Source organism: Diospyros lotus, chromosome 3 (genome assembly GCF_014633365.1).
Source record: "Diospyros lotus cultivar Yz01 chromosome 3, ASM1463336v1, whole genome shotgun sequence".
Lineage (NCBI taxonomy): Eukaryota > Viridiplantae > Streptophyta > Magnoliopsida > Ericales > Ebenaceae > Diospyros > Diospyros lotus.
The window spans coordinates 38763249-38780750 of record NC_068340.1 but is presented as its reverse complement, the minus strand read 5'-3'; the positions used below and the strand labels follow the sequence as shown (position 1 = coordinate 38780750).

At 31.4% G+C, this 17502-nt stretch overlaps 2 protein-coding genes across 3 annotated transcripts; one reads left to right on the top strand and one right to left on the bottom strand.

Annotated features, from left to right (window-relative positions):
• The first annotated feature begins 2708 nt into the window (after window positions 1–2708).
• On the top strand, window positions 2709–3962 carry LOC127797684 (protein yippee-like At4g27740). The gene is made up of 2 exons (XM_052330787.1): window positions 2709–3028; window positions 3555–3962. Exons 1-2 carry the CDS (start codon window positions 2930–2932, stop codon window positions 3780–3782), a joined length of 327 nt encoding a protein of 108 aa, XP_052186747.1. The 5' UTR covers window positions 2709–2929; the 3' UTR covers window positions 3783–3962.
• Window positions 3963–11665: 7703 nt separating this feature from the next.
• LOC127796492 (dof zinc finger protein DOF4.6-like) lies at window positions 11666–13302 on the bottom strand. Of its 2 annotated transcripts, none has more exons than XM_052328649.1 (2): window positions 13136–13302; window positions 11666–12569 (listed from the first exon to the last, which is right to left on the bottom strand). In XM_052328649.1, exons 1-2 carry the CDS (start codon window positions 13157–13159, stop codon window positions 11862–11864), a joined length of 732 nt encoding a protein of 243 aa, XP_052184609.1. In that variant the 5' UTR covers window positions 13160–13302; the 3' UTR covers window positions 11666–11861. The 2 variants fall into 2 exon arrangements, with proteins under 2 accessions (XP_052184609.1, XP_052184611.1); XM_052328651.1 differs by lacking the exon at window positions 13136–13302 and adding an exon at window positions 12812–13122.
• Between the last annotated feature and the right edge of the window lie 4200 nt (window positions 13303–17502).

Genomic DNA, 17502 nt, shown 5'->3' with positions numbered 1-17502 from the left:
TTTAAACATAAATATAAAGACAAAATGGAGATATAATTCATTAAGATTTAAGAAATATTAACCCCTCATCAGTCATCCTTCTTCATTCTAATGTGGCCATTTGATTTGGGTTCACTTTAATTATGAATTAATTAATTTTTTATTTACTTTGTTTTTTTACACTATAGCATATCATAAATATTTTTTAAATAATAATTTGAGACTAATGGATAATTATTACTAACAAGAATCTGTTGAGCCAAATTGCTCCAGTCAATCTATTAGGTATTTTGATATTTAACAAAACATAATTTTAGTAAAACTATTTTTGATATATTTAAATCCCCTAATAAATTTTTGATATGTCTTATGGTGAATAACATATTTTAAGTATTATAGTATTTTTGTGTATCAAAATGAACCAATAAATGTTATTTGTTCTAAGTGAAAAATTAACGCACTATAAAGGAACATATAAGAAAATGTTTTCATTTTGGAAAACTATCTCCTGGTATTTTGATAGCTAATATTCATTATTGTTAAAATAATTTTTAATGAAATTTTCAATAAATAGAATGTATGTTTTTTTGAAAGTGGTAAAATCATCAAATTCCGAATTTGTTCTAAAACCAAAATTCTATTTTCTTATTGTTATGGATTTAAATTTTTTAAATATTTTTATTGAATCTAAATGAGGGGTACTTTCTTATTTACATTTATGTATTAAAGTAAATAAAAAGTAAAATAGAAATTAAGCAAAATGTGGACATTTACTTAAACTAAAAAAATGTAAAATATGTTGTAATACATTCATGCTATGGATTATATCATCAAAGCAAATCTAATTTTTCTGGACTGAGAGTCAGCTCCCAATAAGGGGCAGTCGACTGTGTGTTATGCAGAGTTGAGGTAGCCGAGAGCAAGTTTTGGTCAGTCGATTAGGAGTCGACTATAGACCAATGAGAGTCGACTGTCGGCTTTGAGAGTTGACTATGGATGTCGCAGAGTCGATTGTCTGTTAGAACAATCGACTGCCAGACTCTAACAGTCGAATTTTTCTATTCGTTACAAATTCGTTGGAAGCTCGAAATATATATATCTTTAAGAAATTTCTAGAGAAGGCTAATGCACTATCAATATCCATTATTATAAAGCACATACAAGCTTTCAAGCACTCAATAAAAGCAATCCATGGCACAAACTATAAAGATCAATCCATTGGAGCCCAAAGCAAAGAAGAATAAATTTTTCTTCTTATTGGTAACTTTTATATTATTCATACTTGCCTTGTAATATCATTGTGCTTATTTCCATATTAATCTAATGTTGTTTGGATATATAATTTATTGTTATTAATTGTGGATTGTGAGTGGCTCCTAGAGCCTAAGTAATCTAGGTGTATTGTTGTAATAGTTTATGATGTGAGCTAAAGGGAAAATCTCGAGGTGTACAAGTTTGTTAGGTGATTTTGTGTGGAAACCTAATGGTGGTTTTAGTGGAATCTCAAGTATCGGGTTGATCTTGAGAAAGTGAAGTAGGTGTTGGAGACATCGAATCACTATATATTTTTGTGTTGATTATTATTATTTGTGTATTTATATTATTATCACTCTCAAACAATATATATATTTATAATAAATATTTTCTTTGTATAAGAAAAACTTAAGAATTTAAAAAAAAAAATCAATTTAATAAGTTTTTAGCTCTCAATTCATCCTTTATTGAGTGACATTGTGTGTCAAAGTATCAATAGAATGGAATTGAACCAAATCGACTTTTATTAGGCTGAGTTGGTTTTATTTATATAATGATTGATTTAGTTTTTAATTTAATTTTATAAATTCTATCAATATCAGTTTGGTTCTAAATTAATTCCAAATCCATAAAAACCCCTAATGAGAGAGGATCTTATAGGAGCAAAGTTATTAGTTTAATTTATGTTTAAAGGGAATTTCTCAAATTAAAAAGATTTTTGTAATTTCATAAATTAAAGGGAATACCTCTATAATTATGCTTAATCTCAAGAGTTGCATGTTTTTTTTTAATAATGTTAAATAAGTTGAAATTAAAGTGTTTTCTTAAAAATTTACTTATGTATTTTTGTTAAATAAATAAAAATTAATTATATCAATAATATTTGAACTCATGACCTCTAAATAATGACTAATTTATCAAATAACTTTTTAACTATACTAATTAAAACTTTTTTATTTATAATTTTACTTAAAAATAAAATACAATGCTCAAATGCAACCCTCAAGTTAAATGCTTTATACTATACCTTAGTCACTATATTTTGAAAATAGTCAAATAATAAATTATATTATACTTTAAAAGTGACAAATAAGTCTTTAGACTTTCAAATTTGATGTCATGTTAATTATTATAATAAATATTTTTTAACTTCTTCCTAACAATATTTTAATTCTATTAAAAACATTGATTCTATTTTCAATCAAAGTAACTCCATACAATGGGAAATTTAAATTTAACCACCCCCCCCCCCCCCCCCCCCCCCCCCCCCACACACACACACACATTTATAGTATGTGTCTTTTTAAAATAAAGTAAACAATTTAATTCCGACGTTAAAAATATAGTAATTTTTTATTATTTTAAATATAAAATTACTAATTTAACCCTAAAATGAAAGTAATATTCTCCGACAAGGCATGTGTCAAGTCCAACCTAACCTGCGTTTTGTCAAGTCTCTACCTAATCCAATAATGTACTCCTCACGTCTATCGTCAACATCTTGCCATATCCGGTCTTCTTGCCATCGCTTTTCATCGTGTTGGACCACTCGCTCTTCCTTGTCTTCCTTCTCTGCTTAGCAAACTTGCGCACATATATATTCACACGCGACGCCGACTCCTTTACAGGATCCTGATTCCTGATTCCTGAATTCCTCACGATCTCTCTGTTCCTGCATCTAATTAGCTTCCAGGCGATGGCAGACTTCCAAGGCGCCGGTAATCCGTTGTACAGTTGCTGGAACTGCCGGAATCCGCTGGCGTATCGCGACGATCTTCTCTCTAAAGCCTTCCAGGTGAACAATTCTCCTGATCTTTCGGTATTTTTACTCAATCCGATATCACCGTTGCTTTTTTGTTCTCTAAAAGTATTCTTTTTCTATTGGAAATGGTGAATTATATCAAGATTTTCTGTGGTTTATTTATTTTTTTTAAATCTGAATTTTTTTTTTTTTTGGGGGGGTGCAAAGACCATTTTCTTTGACACTTAATATTATGATGATAACGTTAAACTAACACTCAATTTTTACACTTATAAAATTAACAGCACTTCTTTTTAAATTATTAATTAGTTTTCAAAAATTATAAACACTTTATAATTGTGTTTATAATTTTAGAAAATAAACATTTTGTATTATGTACAAGTATTTGTAATTTTCAGTAACCATTTTGATAATTTGCCCACTTGAATATCATACCATTTATTTTCATCGCATTCTAATAGTACTAGTCTATTCTAGATAGATCTAAGTGTGCAATACGTTGAAGAATTGAGTACACCCAAATTGGTATTTCTTTACAATTTATGGTGATGTTTGTCAGACCAAGTCTGGGCCTGGCTATTTGTTTGATCACGCAATGAACGTTGTATTGGGGCGCAAAGAAGATAGAGAACTTATAACCGGTCGTTTTACTGTTTGCGACATCTATTGTAGCAAATGTGGGATCGAGCTAGGTTGGAAATACGTTCGAGCATTTGAGGCTAGCCAAAGGTACAAAGAAGGAAAATTTATAGTCGAGAAGGTTAAGATTTTTAAGACGCAATTCTAATTAGCACATTTGCCCTTGTTGTCTTATATACTGTGGCAGGCAGAATGAAAATAATTTATCTATCCATGTGTGAATTTATATATGCTGTTATTTATGAAGACTCCTAGTCACTACATGTAACATGTGAAAAGAGATATATTATTAGTAGAATTAAAGGAGGGCAATGCTCTTTGTCTTTTATATAAATATTGTTTTTGTATATATAATTATTATTTAAGGATGTAACATTTAACATTATGGCATGAAGAAAATTAAAAATTTATACATCATCTATTCTATTATTTAGGCAAAAATGTTATTTATATATTTTGCTAAAAAACATAATAAAAAAATTCATGCCTTGGACTTATATTATCAAAATTACAAAAAACTTTAGAGCAATCTCATCACAACATCAAAACTAACTTTTAATTAGTTCTTAAATAAAGTAACAAAATCACAATATAAGATTATAAATGCATGCACACAATTTTATAATACTATATATATGTATAAACTAATTATTACAAATCCATGTACAATTTATAATTATATAAAATTTGTTTTCTAAAATTATATAAAAATATAAATATTTGAATACATATATAAACTAAAACTAGTATAGAAACATATATGAAAATAAGTATATCTCCTAAATAAATATCAATATCAGTATATGCATTTAAACAAATACTAATATATATATATATATATATATATGAAATTATATATACTTAGATGAAATAAAAAAACTGATATAGAAATAGAAAATATATTTTTAAATATATATCGATATAATATTCACTATTCACTTTATATTATTTGTAATTATTTCCCTATCTTATCTTGTCTCAACTCGAAAAACTCACATCAACTTAACTAATTTATCAAATATCTTTTTATAATTAAATGCATCTCACTGTAAGCCCAAACAACCCTAATTAAGTTGGTGAGGGCAAAAGCAAGATTAATTAAGAATGGTAGAACCAACTACTACAAGATAAGATAGAACCAACTCTAGACTGAGACTGATTGGTCTAATGATTTGTTAACAGGTCTTCTTCCCCTTGGCATAATCAATTTGAATATCAATCTTTTGAAATTAATTAAAAATGGTAGAAACCAAAAGTACTCAAATTATGTTGAAATGCTGACACTTAATAGTTATTTTTATATTATATAAATATAAATATTTAAATAATATTTGTGCAAAGTCTGTATCAAAACTGAGTTTTTGGCCACTGCGAAGGTGACTGTCTTTCTCTATCTCACACAGTGGACGGCGACTTTTCTTCGCCGTCATCGGCAATTGTCTGGAGAGCAAATCATCGTTTAATTAGAGAGTGATTAATGTTTAATTTAAATTGATTTGTTATTAATTAACGTTATTATATTATTAAAATCTAATAAAATAATACATAAATAAAAAATGTAAATCACTTTAACAAAAGACCTAAAAAATGTAATCTTCAAGAGAAATTATAAAAAAAAAAACAATCAGATTAGATATTTATAAGGTGATGTACCGTTCTGCGCCAAATTACAAAATTCTCGCGCGCTCTATAGTTCTCTCTCTCTTCCCGTCGCTCCCTTTGCCTTACCTCTCGTATCCTCGGTCTTTCTTAGGAGGGGGAGAGAGAGAGAGTCAGTTGATTGACCGAGAATGGACGTGATCAATACACAGAGAATCTCCGCGCGATCGATCAAGAAGGTGATAGTGCACCATCTGGTGCTGCCGAGCATCGTCGATCACTAGGAAGCGCGTCGTCGGCGTCGCTGTTTCCAAGACGTGTACAGGTTATCTCTTCGCGTCAGAATCTTCGTTCATGTTATTTTTCACTCTATTCGTATCAGTATTCGTGTTAATTGATGACTTAGGGTTTGGCACTCATTCTGATCTGTGGTTACAACAATCAAGTTTGAGGAGCTGTGTTATTTGGAGCACTGAAATTTGGTTCCTGATTACGCGACAATGGGGATTTAAGCTTTTAGAATATTGTCGTGCGAGGACTTTGTTTTCTTATTAAGACAGTAAATTCTAAATGTAGTGAGCTGCATAAATTGATTTTTATTTTTGAGCTATTGGGATAGGTATAGGTAGGGCCAGTGGCGGTGCCACATGTTGGCCAGCTGAGCCTTGGCCCAGCTGGTTTTTTTATTTTATTAATTTTTATATATATTAATATAAATATTTATAATTTTTATAATTTAGCAGAACTAAAATTAATCCTTGACCCGAACTAAAATTCTTCCTTGGCTCCATCATTGGGCAGGGCGGATCCAGAAATCTATGTAGAGGAAGTTAAAATTTTTTTTTGAGGTATAAAATTACACATCACAAATTTTGGAGTTGATTGGAATTTTTTTGACTGAATTATTAGTAAAATTTATTATTTTTTATATTAAAAAAATAATTTTAATATTAAAAAAATAATTTTAATTGTGAGCGCAGAACAGCCCACACATGCATCCACTACCGTATACGGTATACCATTAACTTGCAAACTAAAATTGGATTGTCAATAGCACCTTAGCAAGCCTGGAAGAGAGTAATTTGTAATGGATATCATCTCTCACTATTGATTCACTTTTAAGTGTTCATTTCTAATGTTTTTTTTCTGTATATCTGTTCCTCTGTTATTAAACTTTGTCTGTCCCAATTCACAACACATATTGAACTGTATATATATATATATATGTACATGTCAAGAACTATATTTACTCAGACATGTCAGATTTGCATGCTTGAATAAACAGAGAAATGCCCTCCCTAGGTTTAGTCATCACGATTATGTATTCACAGTTACAGGGTTTGATCGTGTCCTGTCAATTTTTTAAGTGAGTAACCAACTGTTTATATCACAATGTTGACATTTGGATCAAAAGTCTTTAATTCTTAGGAAGATTTGTCGGATGACAATTAAGAGTTTGTTTTTTTAGTACAGTCTTTTGAAGATGTTATCTAATTATTGCACATAATTGTAGAATTTTCTTTTTCTTGTTTATTTGTTCAAAAGGCTTTCTTTGTGCATTTGTTTAATCGTGTGTTATGATACTCATGATATGCCCTATCATGAAGATATGGACATCTTTGTGATTTTTCATTTAAAGAAATTATTGTTTGCCAGAGAAAAAAAAAAAAAAAAAAGAAATGCCAGATTTTCCTTCTTACTGGTAAGTAGTGTTTCCCTATGTTAACAGTTTGCCATAGGTTGGTGAATGGTGCTTTATGGAGCTGCAATCCAGTACACTGGTTTTCCCTATAATTAGTGCTTTCCATTTTATTAGTTTTTTTCATCGTTACCTACGTTAGTCTGTACATTAACTTCTAAACAGTCATATTCTTTTTTTCCCCTTTTCATTTTTCTTTCTTTCTTTTTTTTTTTTGTTGCTAATCTACTATTTCTTTTAAGCTTGTCATTTCATTCTCTAATTGTTCGTTACAGTGTTTTAAATAACCTTTTTGACTAATAAGTTCATCATGAATTAATAATTTGACAAATTCAACCTACTTAAAGATTTATGGGTCAAGAAATGCATGGTTATATATATTTCTAGTTTCGACTTTGAGAAGCTTTCAACTCATGCTTTAACTCCTTAATCAATTAAGTGCTTCAAGATAATGTACGGATCAATTGAAAACTAAAATGATGCAATTAAAAGAAATAGTGAGGAGTGAAAAAGAAATGAGGAGGTTCGAAAAAAGATTGAAGAATGTAAAAAACTCCATGATATGTTGGAGGAGACTAGAGCTAATATAATGTATTATAATTGTTGTGTTATAGGTAAAACTCATTAAAAGATAAAAAAAAAAGCATAAAAGTCTAAAATAATATTTTAAGTTAAAAATGTGTAATTTTCATTTATTAGGAGGTTCCACGTAATGCACAAACTATGTAATTTATACATTCAAAAATCCTTCTCAAAGTCACACAAAAAAAATAGACATTACCAATAAATAATTATAATTCTAGAGGATTTACGAAAGCTCCAACCTCCTTTATAAATAAATAGGTCTCCATTACAGAAACTGTATGTCTTTAATATTGGTTTTAATACGATTTTTAAGTTTTTATTATCTTCAATGTCTCACTTTAAGAATTGAAGTATTTACGTGAGAATTTTTTTATTTTTTTTTATTATTATCTTTTTTACAGACTCAGGCAGCTTGATAATGATATTTCACTCAATAAATTCATTATTGTTTTCGAGCAATAACAATAACAAAAATTAAATTATTTTCTATGTGTATATAATTAAAAATTAAAAAATATTTTTTACAACTAGAACTGTCTGCAATTAATTTTTAGATTTTGCCAAGTGATAACAACACAAAAAACATACCCCATATTGTTTACCATAACCCGTGATCTTTATACTTAACTAATATTTAACAATACTTTGCTTCATTAATTTCTTTTAGTTGTTCCAAGGTGAAGCTCAAAAGAAAGATGCACTAAGAATGTGTGCATATATATATATATATATATATATTTGAATGGTTAGTTGAATACTTAGGAACACAACTACAATATCCAAAATCTTCTGATTAATTAATCATGCAATTGAAATGAAGACAGTGATATTTGATTTTACTTAAGATAAAATATCACGGGCTCATGAACGAAGAAGTCTCATCTTATTCTACTCTTGATTTTCAATTTGAAATTATTTTTCTTAGATATGTTGGCCAATTATAGCTCGTGACTCGTGAGGGTCTTGATTTGTCTAATCTAAATTGACAAATTAAAGTGATATGACTTATATCAGTCAATGTTTATGAATAATTTGAACTAATTACCCTTCAAATGTGATAGGATTGAGAATTTTTTTGTTAGGTTGTGATTGACAGAATATAAGTTTGATATTACTGAAATGACATGTATTTACTTCATAATTTTAACCTGCAAAATCTCATCCAAAAGATGGGTGCGATTTTGTTCACCCTTTCAACAAGATAACTTTATCCGATAGTTTGGGGTAAAAAGGTATATTTCTGGAAATGGGGGTCTTTACCTAGTTTCTCTCTTTCTCATTCTCTTACACTTGTCGTTTTCCTCCTGTCGTCGCATCCTCCATCTCCATCACTATTTCGCCTCTCTTCATAGCTACATCCTCGCATAAGAGGCGACGACGACGGCAAGAGAGTTGTTGGAGAAGAAAAAAGAAAATGAGAGGAAGGATGCAGCGGCAAAGCGAGTGAGGCAAGGCAAGGGGTGGCAAATGTAACATCCCGTTCGAGCGATAGGAAAGACCAGAACAACTTACTCTGATGGGCTTACACGAACTTCCCAGGGAGGTCACCCATCCCTGGATTACCCCAGGTCAAACACGCTTAACTTAGGAGTTCTTTGTCAACATTCAGCCCAAAAGGTATCTAGCTGGTGTTGTTTCCTTTCTTACACTATCCTCGATATATACTAACTTCTCTGGGCTCTCGGGGTATTACATTCTCCCCCCTTAAGCACATGACGTCCTCGTCATGCGACCTTACAACCGGTCCCAGATCTCCCATCGATGCATGGCCGATGTGGGATTTGCCTAAGGTGCCTACACGCACCCCCCCTAGGGACTCAGCCTTCTCACTGAGGTTTGCCCCACCACCGTGCTCAGAGGCTCGGGGGTCGGCTCTGATACCACCTGTAACATCCCACATCGAGCGATAGGAAGAACCGGAACAACTTACCCTGATGGGCCTACACGAACTTCCCAGGGAGGTTATCCATCCATGGATTATCCCAGGTCAAGCACTCTTAATTTGGGAGTTTTTTGCCAATATTCAGCCCAAAAGGTATCCAGCTGGTGTTGTTTCCTTCCTTACACTATTCTCGATATATACTAATTTCTCTAGGCTCTTGGGGTATTATAGCAAAGATGCAATGGTAGTTGGTGCGCGAGAGGAGATAACATAAGGCTTGCTGGAGAAGAAGAGAAAATAAGGGAGAGAGAGAAGAGAGCGAGAGTTGTTAAAAAAGAAGAAGGAAAGAGAAAAAGAGAGATCGTTAGTTTTTTTTGATAGAAATTATTTTAATTCTGGTTAAATGGGTGAACAAAATCTCACTATTCAAAAGGCAAACATAAGTTTAAATTAATCTGTAAAAAGAATTGGAGATCAATTGGATGTATCCGATATATATATATATATATAGACTTGCATATTAATTATTATTGTTTGGTTGCTGAGAAAACTGAGTAAGATGGGCAAAAATAAGGGAGAAAGATCAAAGAGAGGAACAAAGAGGGGTCCAAAGTTTGGCAAGAAAGGGAGTGGTGCACAACTATCCATCCATCAATCCATCCATCCACTGTATGTATAAAGATTATTAGATTATATAAATAAAACTCTCTAGTGGTTGACACCGTAACACTAAGGACAATAAACTAGAGGTTTTTGCTCAGTGGAGTAGATAGAATTGTTGAGCACAGTTGCCGAGGGGAATGTTTGTCTGGTCCACCCAAATCTTTTAGATCATGGAGTGCTAGACAAGCTAGGGTTATATATATATATATATATGAATCAGGCTGAGGTTTCTTTCAAATAAATTATAAGCAAGGGTTTTGACACGAAAGTCCAAGAAATGATAGCCCTTGTGCAAAATTAGCTTCCAAGAGCTTACCAACAAGATATAAATTATGAGAATGTTATTGCCTTATTATTTTGTCATAAATTAAAATGAAATTTATTTTATGAATACATGCATATATATATATAGTATTTAATTATAAAATGCAGCTCTCTTTAAAAAAAAATGAGATATTTAATTACAAAGAGAAATTAATTAACCATAATTTTTTTGATCCATTGGCTCAAACAAATGAAGTAGCTAGTGGTTTTGACTATGATCATTGAGTTCATTAATCCTCAACTGGGTTAATTTATTATAAAGCAGATGCCATCTTTTAATTAAATTCTTTATTAATTATAATCTGAACATGGAATTCTAGGATTAAAATCTCTTAATTATATATATGTATATATATAGAAGTGGTCTACATGTGGAGATGGATGTAAAATGATGTGTCATATAGCTAGCTAGCTAGCTGCGCATGTGTCTGCTTTTTCTTTCTTTCTTTCTTTCTTTCTTTCTTTCTTCAGATTGATCCCACACTTAATTAGCTATAGCTTCAAGGTCCTTTAATGGTTACAAGGTTTCAAAAACAATATGGATCATTGATGACCACTGACAATGCCGACCTGTGGCCAAACATAAAGAAAGAAGAAAGCAGAAAAAAAAGGAGCTTGATGGAAAGATTGGAAAGCCATCATTTCAATTCCCCTTTGAGTCAAAAGACATTGAAAAAAATAAACATATTTAATAGTGCTATAGAAATGGGATATAATTAATAACTTAAATATTCATTGATAGTCATAGACATACTCACAAAATAAAATAGTTTCTCAAATAAATCAGTGTCACAAATGTTATATCCTAAAAACTACTGTTACATATGAATATTATTATTTTCCATACAAAGAAGACTAATTAGAGAAATGGAAAATGCAGCTCAAATACAGTCAAGTCATTTTAATTTGCTGTCAATGATAGTAAAAGGATAAATTCATTAAATATGTGTAATAATTCAGAAATAACGTATATTAAATAAAAAACAAAAAAATTATGTGTAATTCAATCCAAATAAAAGTCAAACTCACACACAAAATAGAGCCAATTAATCCTTCCAAATCATATATAGAGAACCATTGCTAGGAGGGTTTGTAATTTCTAGGCCAATATTTCTTGGTCTCTAGGAAATTAAGATTAATCTTCATGATTATATATACATTTAGAGATGCAGTGATTAATCAACTCAAATAAGCGTCAAACATTTATATATACTGATCAACTAGAAGAGAAAGTTAACCAGTTAAAGCAGCAGTAGAGAAATTAAAGTAGCTAGGGAAATTATATAAAGAATTAATATCTAATTAAGTAGGAGAGAAAGATAACTAAATAGAGAGAAGTGTAATTAAGAAAGAGACTAATTACTTCATGATCTGTTAGTTCTCGTCAAACTGATCAACTGAAACAAAGATCAAATCATCAACACCAACTTCTCCTTCTTGCTTCTGTCCAATACTTTCTGAAACTTAAATCATTATTACCATGATCCTCCACCCAGCATTCCAGTCCAGTACCCATTATTGGGCTCTCCTTGCCCTCTATTAATCTGTTCATCAAACTGCCCATTATTGCTTGGAGCCTGCAGCTTCAAGTCCTCAAAAGGGAAAAATAGCCTTGCAGCGGCGCCACCCTCTTGAACACCACCATAGCCACTGGCGGCTGCTTCAAACCCATCCAAGGAAAAATTCAGGCTTGGCTTGAACTCTTGCAGAGGAAACCCTAACCCAGATGATGAATAAACAGGATGATTACTAGGCATGAAAGTAGACAACCCAGCTGGTAGATGAGATGCAGAAGGAGAAGAAGCAATAGCGCTTGGTGGGTAAGCTAGGTTTAGGTCTTGGGCTTGGTTGGATTTAGGATTTTCAGAACCTGCGGGCTGAGAAAACCCTAGATCATTGAGCTTCTTGGAAGAAATTGGCGGGGAAGATGGCGCGGATCTCTTGTTCTTCCTGGATCCGCCCCCAACTGGAACGTTCCTCAGAGATCCTCCTTCAGTCCAGTATCTTCTACAGGTTTTGCAGAAGTATCTTGGCTGAGTGAGGCTGTAGTTGTTGTAGTAACAGAACTTGGTGTTGGTTGAATTGCATCTTGGACAGTTCAAGGCTTGCTCTTTCTGTGGCCTTGGCCTTCTGCTTTGATTATTTGAGCTTTCCATGGTGGTGGGTTTCACCACTCCAATTCCCTGAAAAGAAAAAGGGGAAAAGGAAAAGTAGTGAAAGGCCATGGCAAGAAGAAATCAACAAATGGAGAATATGAACAAGACAAAGCAAAACAAGGCCATGGCTAGAGGTGCTTTAAGCGCTTTTGAGTTTTGAGGATTGGAATTGACAAAGAGCAAATAAAAACAAACCATATACAATTGCCTTTTCTTGTTGATCATGTGTGTGATGCGAAAAAGAAAGAAAAGGAGAGAGAGTGCAGTACAATTTTCAACTTTTCCATTAAGCACAAACTGGAAGATTTTTGCAACGACGACAGCAACAATACATAGATTCAGAGATCACTTGCTCCAAAAAAGTTGCCTTTAAAATTAACTATCCATCACATATATATATATACAAATTAAGTTTTCAAAAAGAAAAAGAAAAAAAACTAAAACCTAAAAGCCAACTATATACACATACATATATATATATATCTAAATTAATATTTAGCTAGCTAGCCTTGAAACCTCAACCCAGAAAAAGAGCAGAAAATTAGTGATCATGATTATGAGGGGAGAAAATTCAGCATGTTTTTCTCTTTTACCTGTGGCCACTGAGCAGTGTCCATGGATCAAGCCTCAAGGAGAGAGAGGAGAGAGAAGAGAAAAAGGAAGCCTTGTAAAGAAGCTATGATGAGTGTTTGGAAGAGAGGAAATGAAGGGAAAACCACCCACTTTGGTCTAAAAGCTAGAAAGATCAGTGAAAGACAGCTGAGAGGGAGAGAGAGGGAGGCTATATATGTTTGTTTGGTGTCTCTCCCTCTCCGTGTGTGCCACAGAGAGAGAGGGGGGGGGGCGGGGGGAGGGTAGTTTGGTCCTTTACTGTTATAACATTATTCTATTGATTAATGCCTTTGTTGTATTGGTATACTTGCTTGGTGGTTTGAGTAGAGTTTTGTAGGTATGTGTATGTATGCTCCTAATTAATTGTTATGTGATACATTGTTTTCCATCGTCGATTTTCATCTTTGTGAGTAAAAGGGGACTCTTTCAGTTAGGGAGAGGAAGTGCAATGAGATGAATTGAAAATAAATGAAACACTTATATATATATATAATGTTCATTTAATATTTTATTTTTTTGTTTGTCTTAAATTAAGGAAGAAGGAATAAAATAATAGAAATAAATGAAGAATTTAGTCTTATGTTTTAGGAAAAATGTTCAAGGGCTCCTCAACCCAATTTGAGTTTAGTAAATTTTTAGTATCTTTTATAAATTTTAACATTTAATAGTTGATGATGACCCTTAAGTTCTTAGGAAAAAGCTCACATTAGGCCAAAGTTAAGATTGAGACCCAAAAGTTAAAATGGCCTCAAGGGCTGGGTCAAGGGCTGGGTCTCAATATATTGCCTAGCCTAAGACAACCTAAACAAATTTCAAGTCAAGCTTAGGGTTAAGTCTACACTCATAATTGACTCAACCGACCCATTTAGAGAATCAAATTCGATCGTTTATATAGTTTTATCTATTCTTCTTTACTTTATATTGACCCTCTAGTCTGTTCATATAAAAAACACAATATTTTAATATCTAAACATTACATTTATTATGCAATTATTGCATTACTAATGCATTATTCTCAAGTATAATGATTGATTTGAGTATTAGAAGATCTATCAGAAGACCAAACCCCTCCCTCCTTTCTTGAAAGAAAAATCAGTTCAAGACAAGCTTGAGCTCAACTTATACTGAGGTGATGATAGATGCTAAGACTCTCATCAATAGAAACTTCTAACATTATTTAAAATTTAACATTTATTATCAAGAAAAAATAACATTTAATTATATAAAACAATAAAAAACTATCATGTCATTAAATTTCTCAAACTCAATAAATTATGGTATCGTCTTCTGATAGTTTAATTAAGATGTGTAGGTCACAGTTTGTGCTTATATATATAGCCTGGCATCATCTCAATGCGTGTGTTCCTTAGTGTTCTTGGTTTCCAATGATATTCTAATGCATTATGCATGTGTTCCTTTGGCCATTGCTTGGTGCTCGGGACATGCCCTTCTTTCTAGGGCAACTATATTGTACTAGTCCTTTAATGGGTGTTAGGTGCTGATCTCATTCTTCTGCTCTCGTGGGCTTTTAATTAAGCCTTGTCTAATGCTTGGTGTATCCTCTTTTGGCCCTAATTCTTTTATATAAATTGTATTGGTTAATGTATTTCATCCTATTCTTTTACTCTTTAAGAATTGAATTTAGGGTTATAATTAAATCAGATTGAGTCGAGTTTTGTAAAGTTTAGGTTCAATTTAACGAACTAGTTTCTAGGCTCGTATTTCTGTATTTAATGCTCATGTCATCAATTCGCACAATTAAGTATAATAAATCAGAAATATTAAGCTAGGTAATTCGTAAATTGACTCGACTCGACTCATTTGCTAAGCTTAGATGGGTTCTTGTATTTAATGCTCGTGTCAACTTATAATTAAGTATAATAAATGTTTGTTATATATATTATAATATATATACGTATATGTATATATGAGTGTAAATATGATTGTTGCGATTATAATGCCTTATATAAGTCAGTATTATAAGTTTTTGTAATTATGGGCATTTCATAGTGAGTTTTTTTGTTAATTTTATCATTTTTATTCTTAGTAAAATATCAAAAAGAGCTAGCCTACCGTTTTACAAAATAAGACTATTTCAATTCATACCATAAAATTTAATTATAAAAATCATGTAATATATACATATAGTATGTAGTCATTAAAACAAAATATATATTATAAATAAGGAGAGACAAATCCAAATGAAACACCTATTTATGCTCTCCAAAACAACTATCATTATGCATACAACAATCCTCCAATAACACAATATATGAAGGGATTCAATCATGTCAAAATAAAATATATTTGACTAAGTGTTTAAAAGGTGGGCAAAATTTTCCTAACAAAAACAATCCAAACTCTTCCATTCACTAGTACTAGTGACTAAGGAACAAATAACATAAATGGAAGTCCACGAGTGAAAATTAGCTATTCTAAATAAGGGATATAAATGACCATAAAAAGTCATTGTACCCTTAAAAGGCAAATGCTACATAAATAGTGGTGTAGATTATTCTAACAAAGAGCACATCCAATTAGAACACTTAAAACTCTAGTGCGATATGTCATGCAACAAAGGGTTGTCCCAAAATCTCATGGCCAATAAAAATCAGACTTTAGATAATTATTTTTTTAATTTAATTGATAATAATTATTTAATAACAAGAAATTGAAAGGCTATGTGATAAATATGGGCACTTCTAGGTCTCAAAGGGAGACATTATTTTTGTACACGTGTAATGCTGCCCCATTTTTATGTGACAGAAGGCATTAATTCTTACAAAATTTTTACACAAAAAATACCTTCACATGTTATTACCATAATAAAAGATTATTTTATGTGAGAGTCAATGACAAGATAATTAAGTCATACACAATCTTTTAAATACTTACACTATAAAAAAAATCAATTTTAGTGACGGATTTTGAAAATCAGTTTTTAGTGACGGGTAAGGAAATCTGTCACTAAAGTGGACATCACTAAATTTTAGTGATTGATTTTTAGATCCCATCACAGATCAGTGACGGGAAGATACCTGTCAATGATCTGTGATAGGAATTCCCAGTCATAGATTCTTTTAAAAAATTAAAAAAATAAGAATTTAAAATTAATTTTTAAATGAAAAATAAAAATTTAATAAATAACAAGAAACCATTTTAAAAATTTAAATTATATATAATAAATAAATAATTAAAATTAATTATAGAAATAATTAAAAATTTACATTAAAAAGAAAATATTAAAAATTTAAAATTGAAAACTTTTAGTATTTTAAATAAAAAATAATATTTATTAATATAATTACATAACAAAATAAGATACATTTATACTATGTCTACTAAATAACAATCAAAAAAATTTACATTTTAATTTCTAAATATAACAAATAATATAAACAATTAAACTAAACTATACAAAATAACTAAAATTAAACTAACACAAAATAACAAACTTTAAACAATTAAACTAAACAAAACTAACAACACAAAATAACTAAAATTAAACTAACAAAAAATAACTAACTTTAAACAATTAAACTAAACTAAACTAACAATACAAAATAATTAAAATTAAACTAACATAAAATAACTATTAATTGAATAATAAAACTAACCTTTAATTAAATTATCTCTAAAAAATTGAAAAAACGATAGTAATGGCACATAGGCAACACCGGCGAAAGGCAGCAGTAGACGAAGAAAATAGCGCGAAGAGAGATGGGGGAGAAGAGAGAAATCGCAGAGGGAGATGGGGAAAAAGAAAACAGTGCGGAAGGAAATGTGGGAGAAGAGAGAAATCGCAGAGAGAGGTGGGGAGAAGAGAGAAATTGTAGAGGAAATTGGGGAAGAAGAAAACAACGCAGGAAGAAAAGAGGGAATACAGGATTTTAAAGTTGTTGTTTAGTGACGGGGCTGACAGCCCGTCACTAAATCTATGACGGGACTGACATCCTCGTCACTAAATAGCAAATTTAATGACGGGACTGACATCCTCGTCACTAAATAGCAAATTTAATGACGGGACTGACAGTCTGTCACTAAACATCAAGTTTAGTGACGGGATTGACAGACAGTCACTAAATCTGTGACGGGGCTAACAGCCCCATCACTAAACAACGAGTTTAGTGATGAGGCAATCAACCCCTGTCACTAAATCTGTGACGGGGGCTGACAGCCCGTCACTAAATTTGTGACGGGACTGACTGCCCCGTCACTAAATCTTAAATTTTATATAAAAATAACCTTAAATTTTTTAGTGACGGATGCCTGTCACTAAATCTGTCACTAATTTGTGACCGGTATGTTCCCGTCACAAAATCCGTCACTAAATTTAAATTTTCTTATA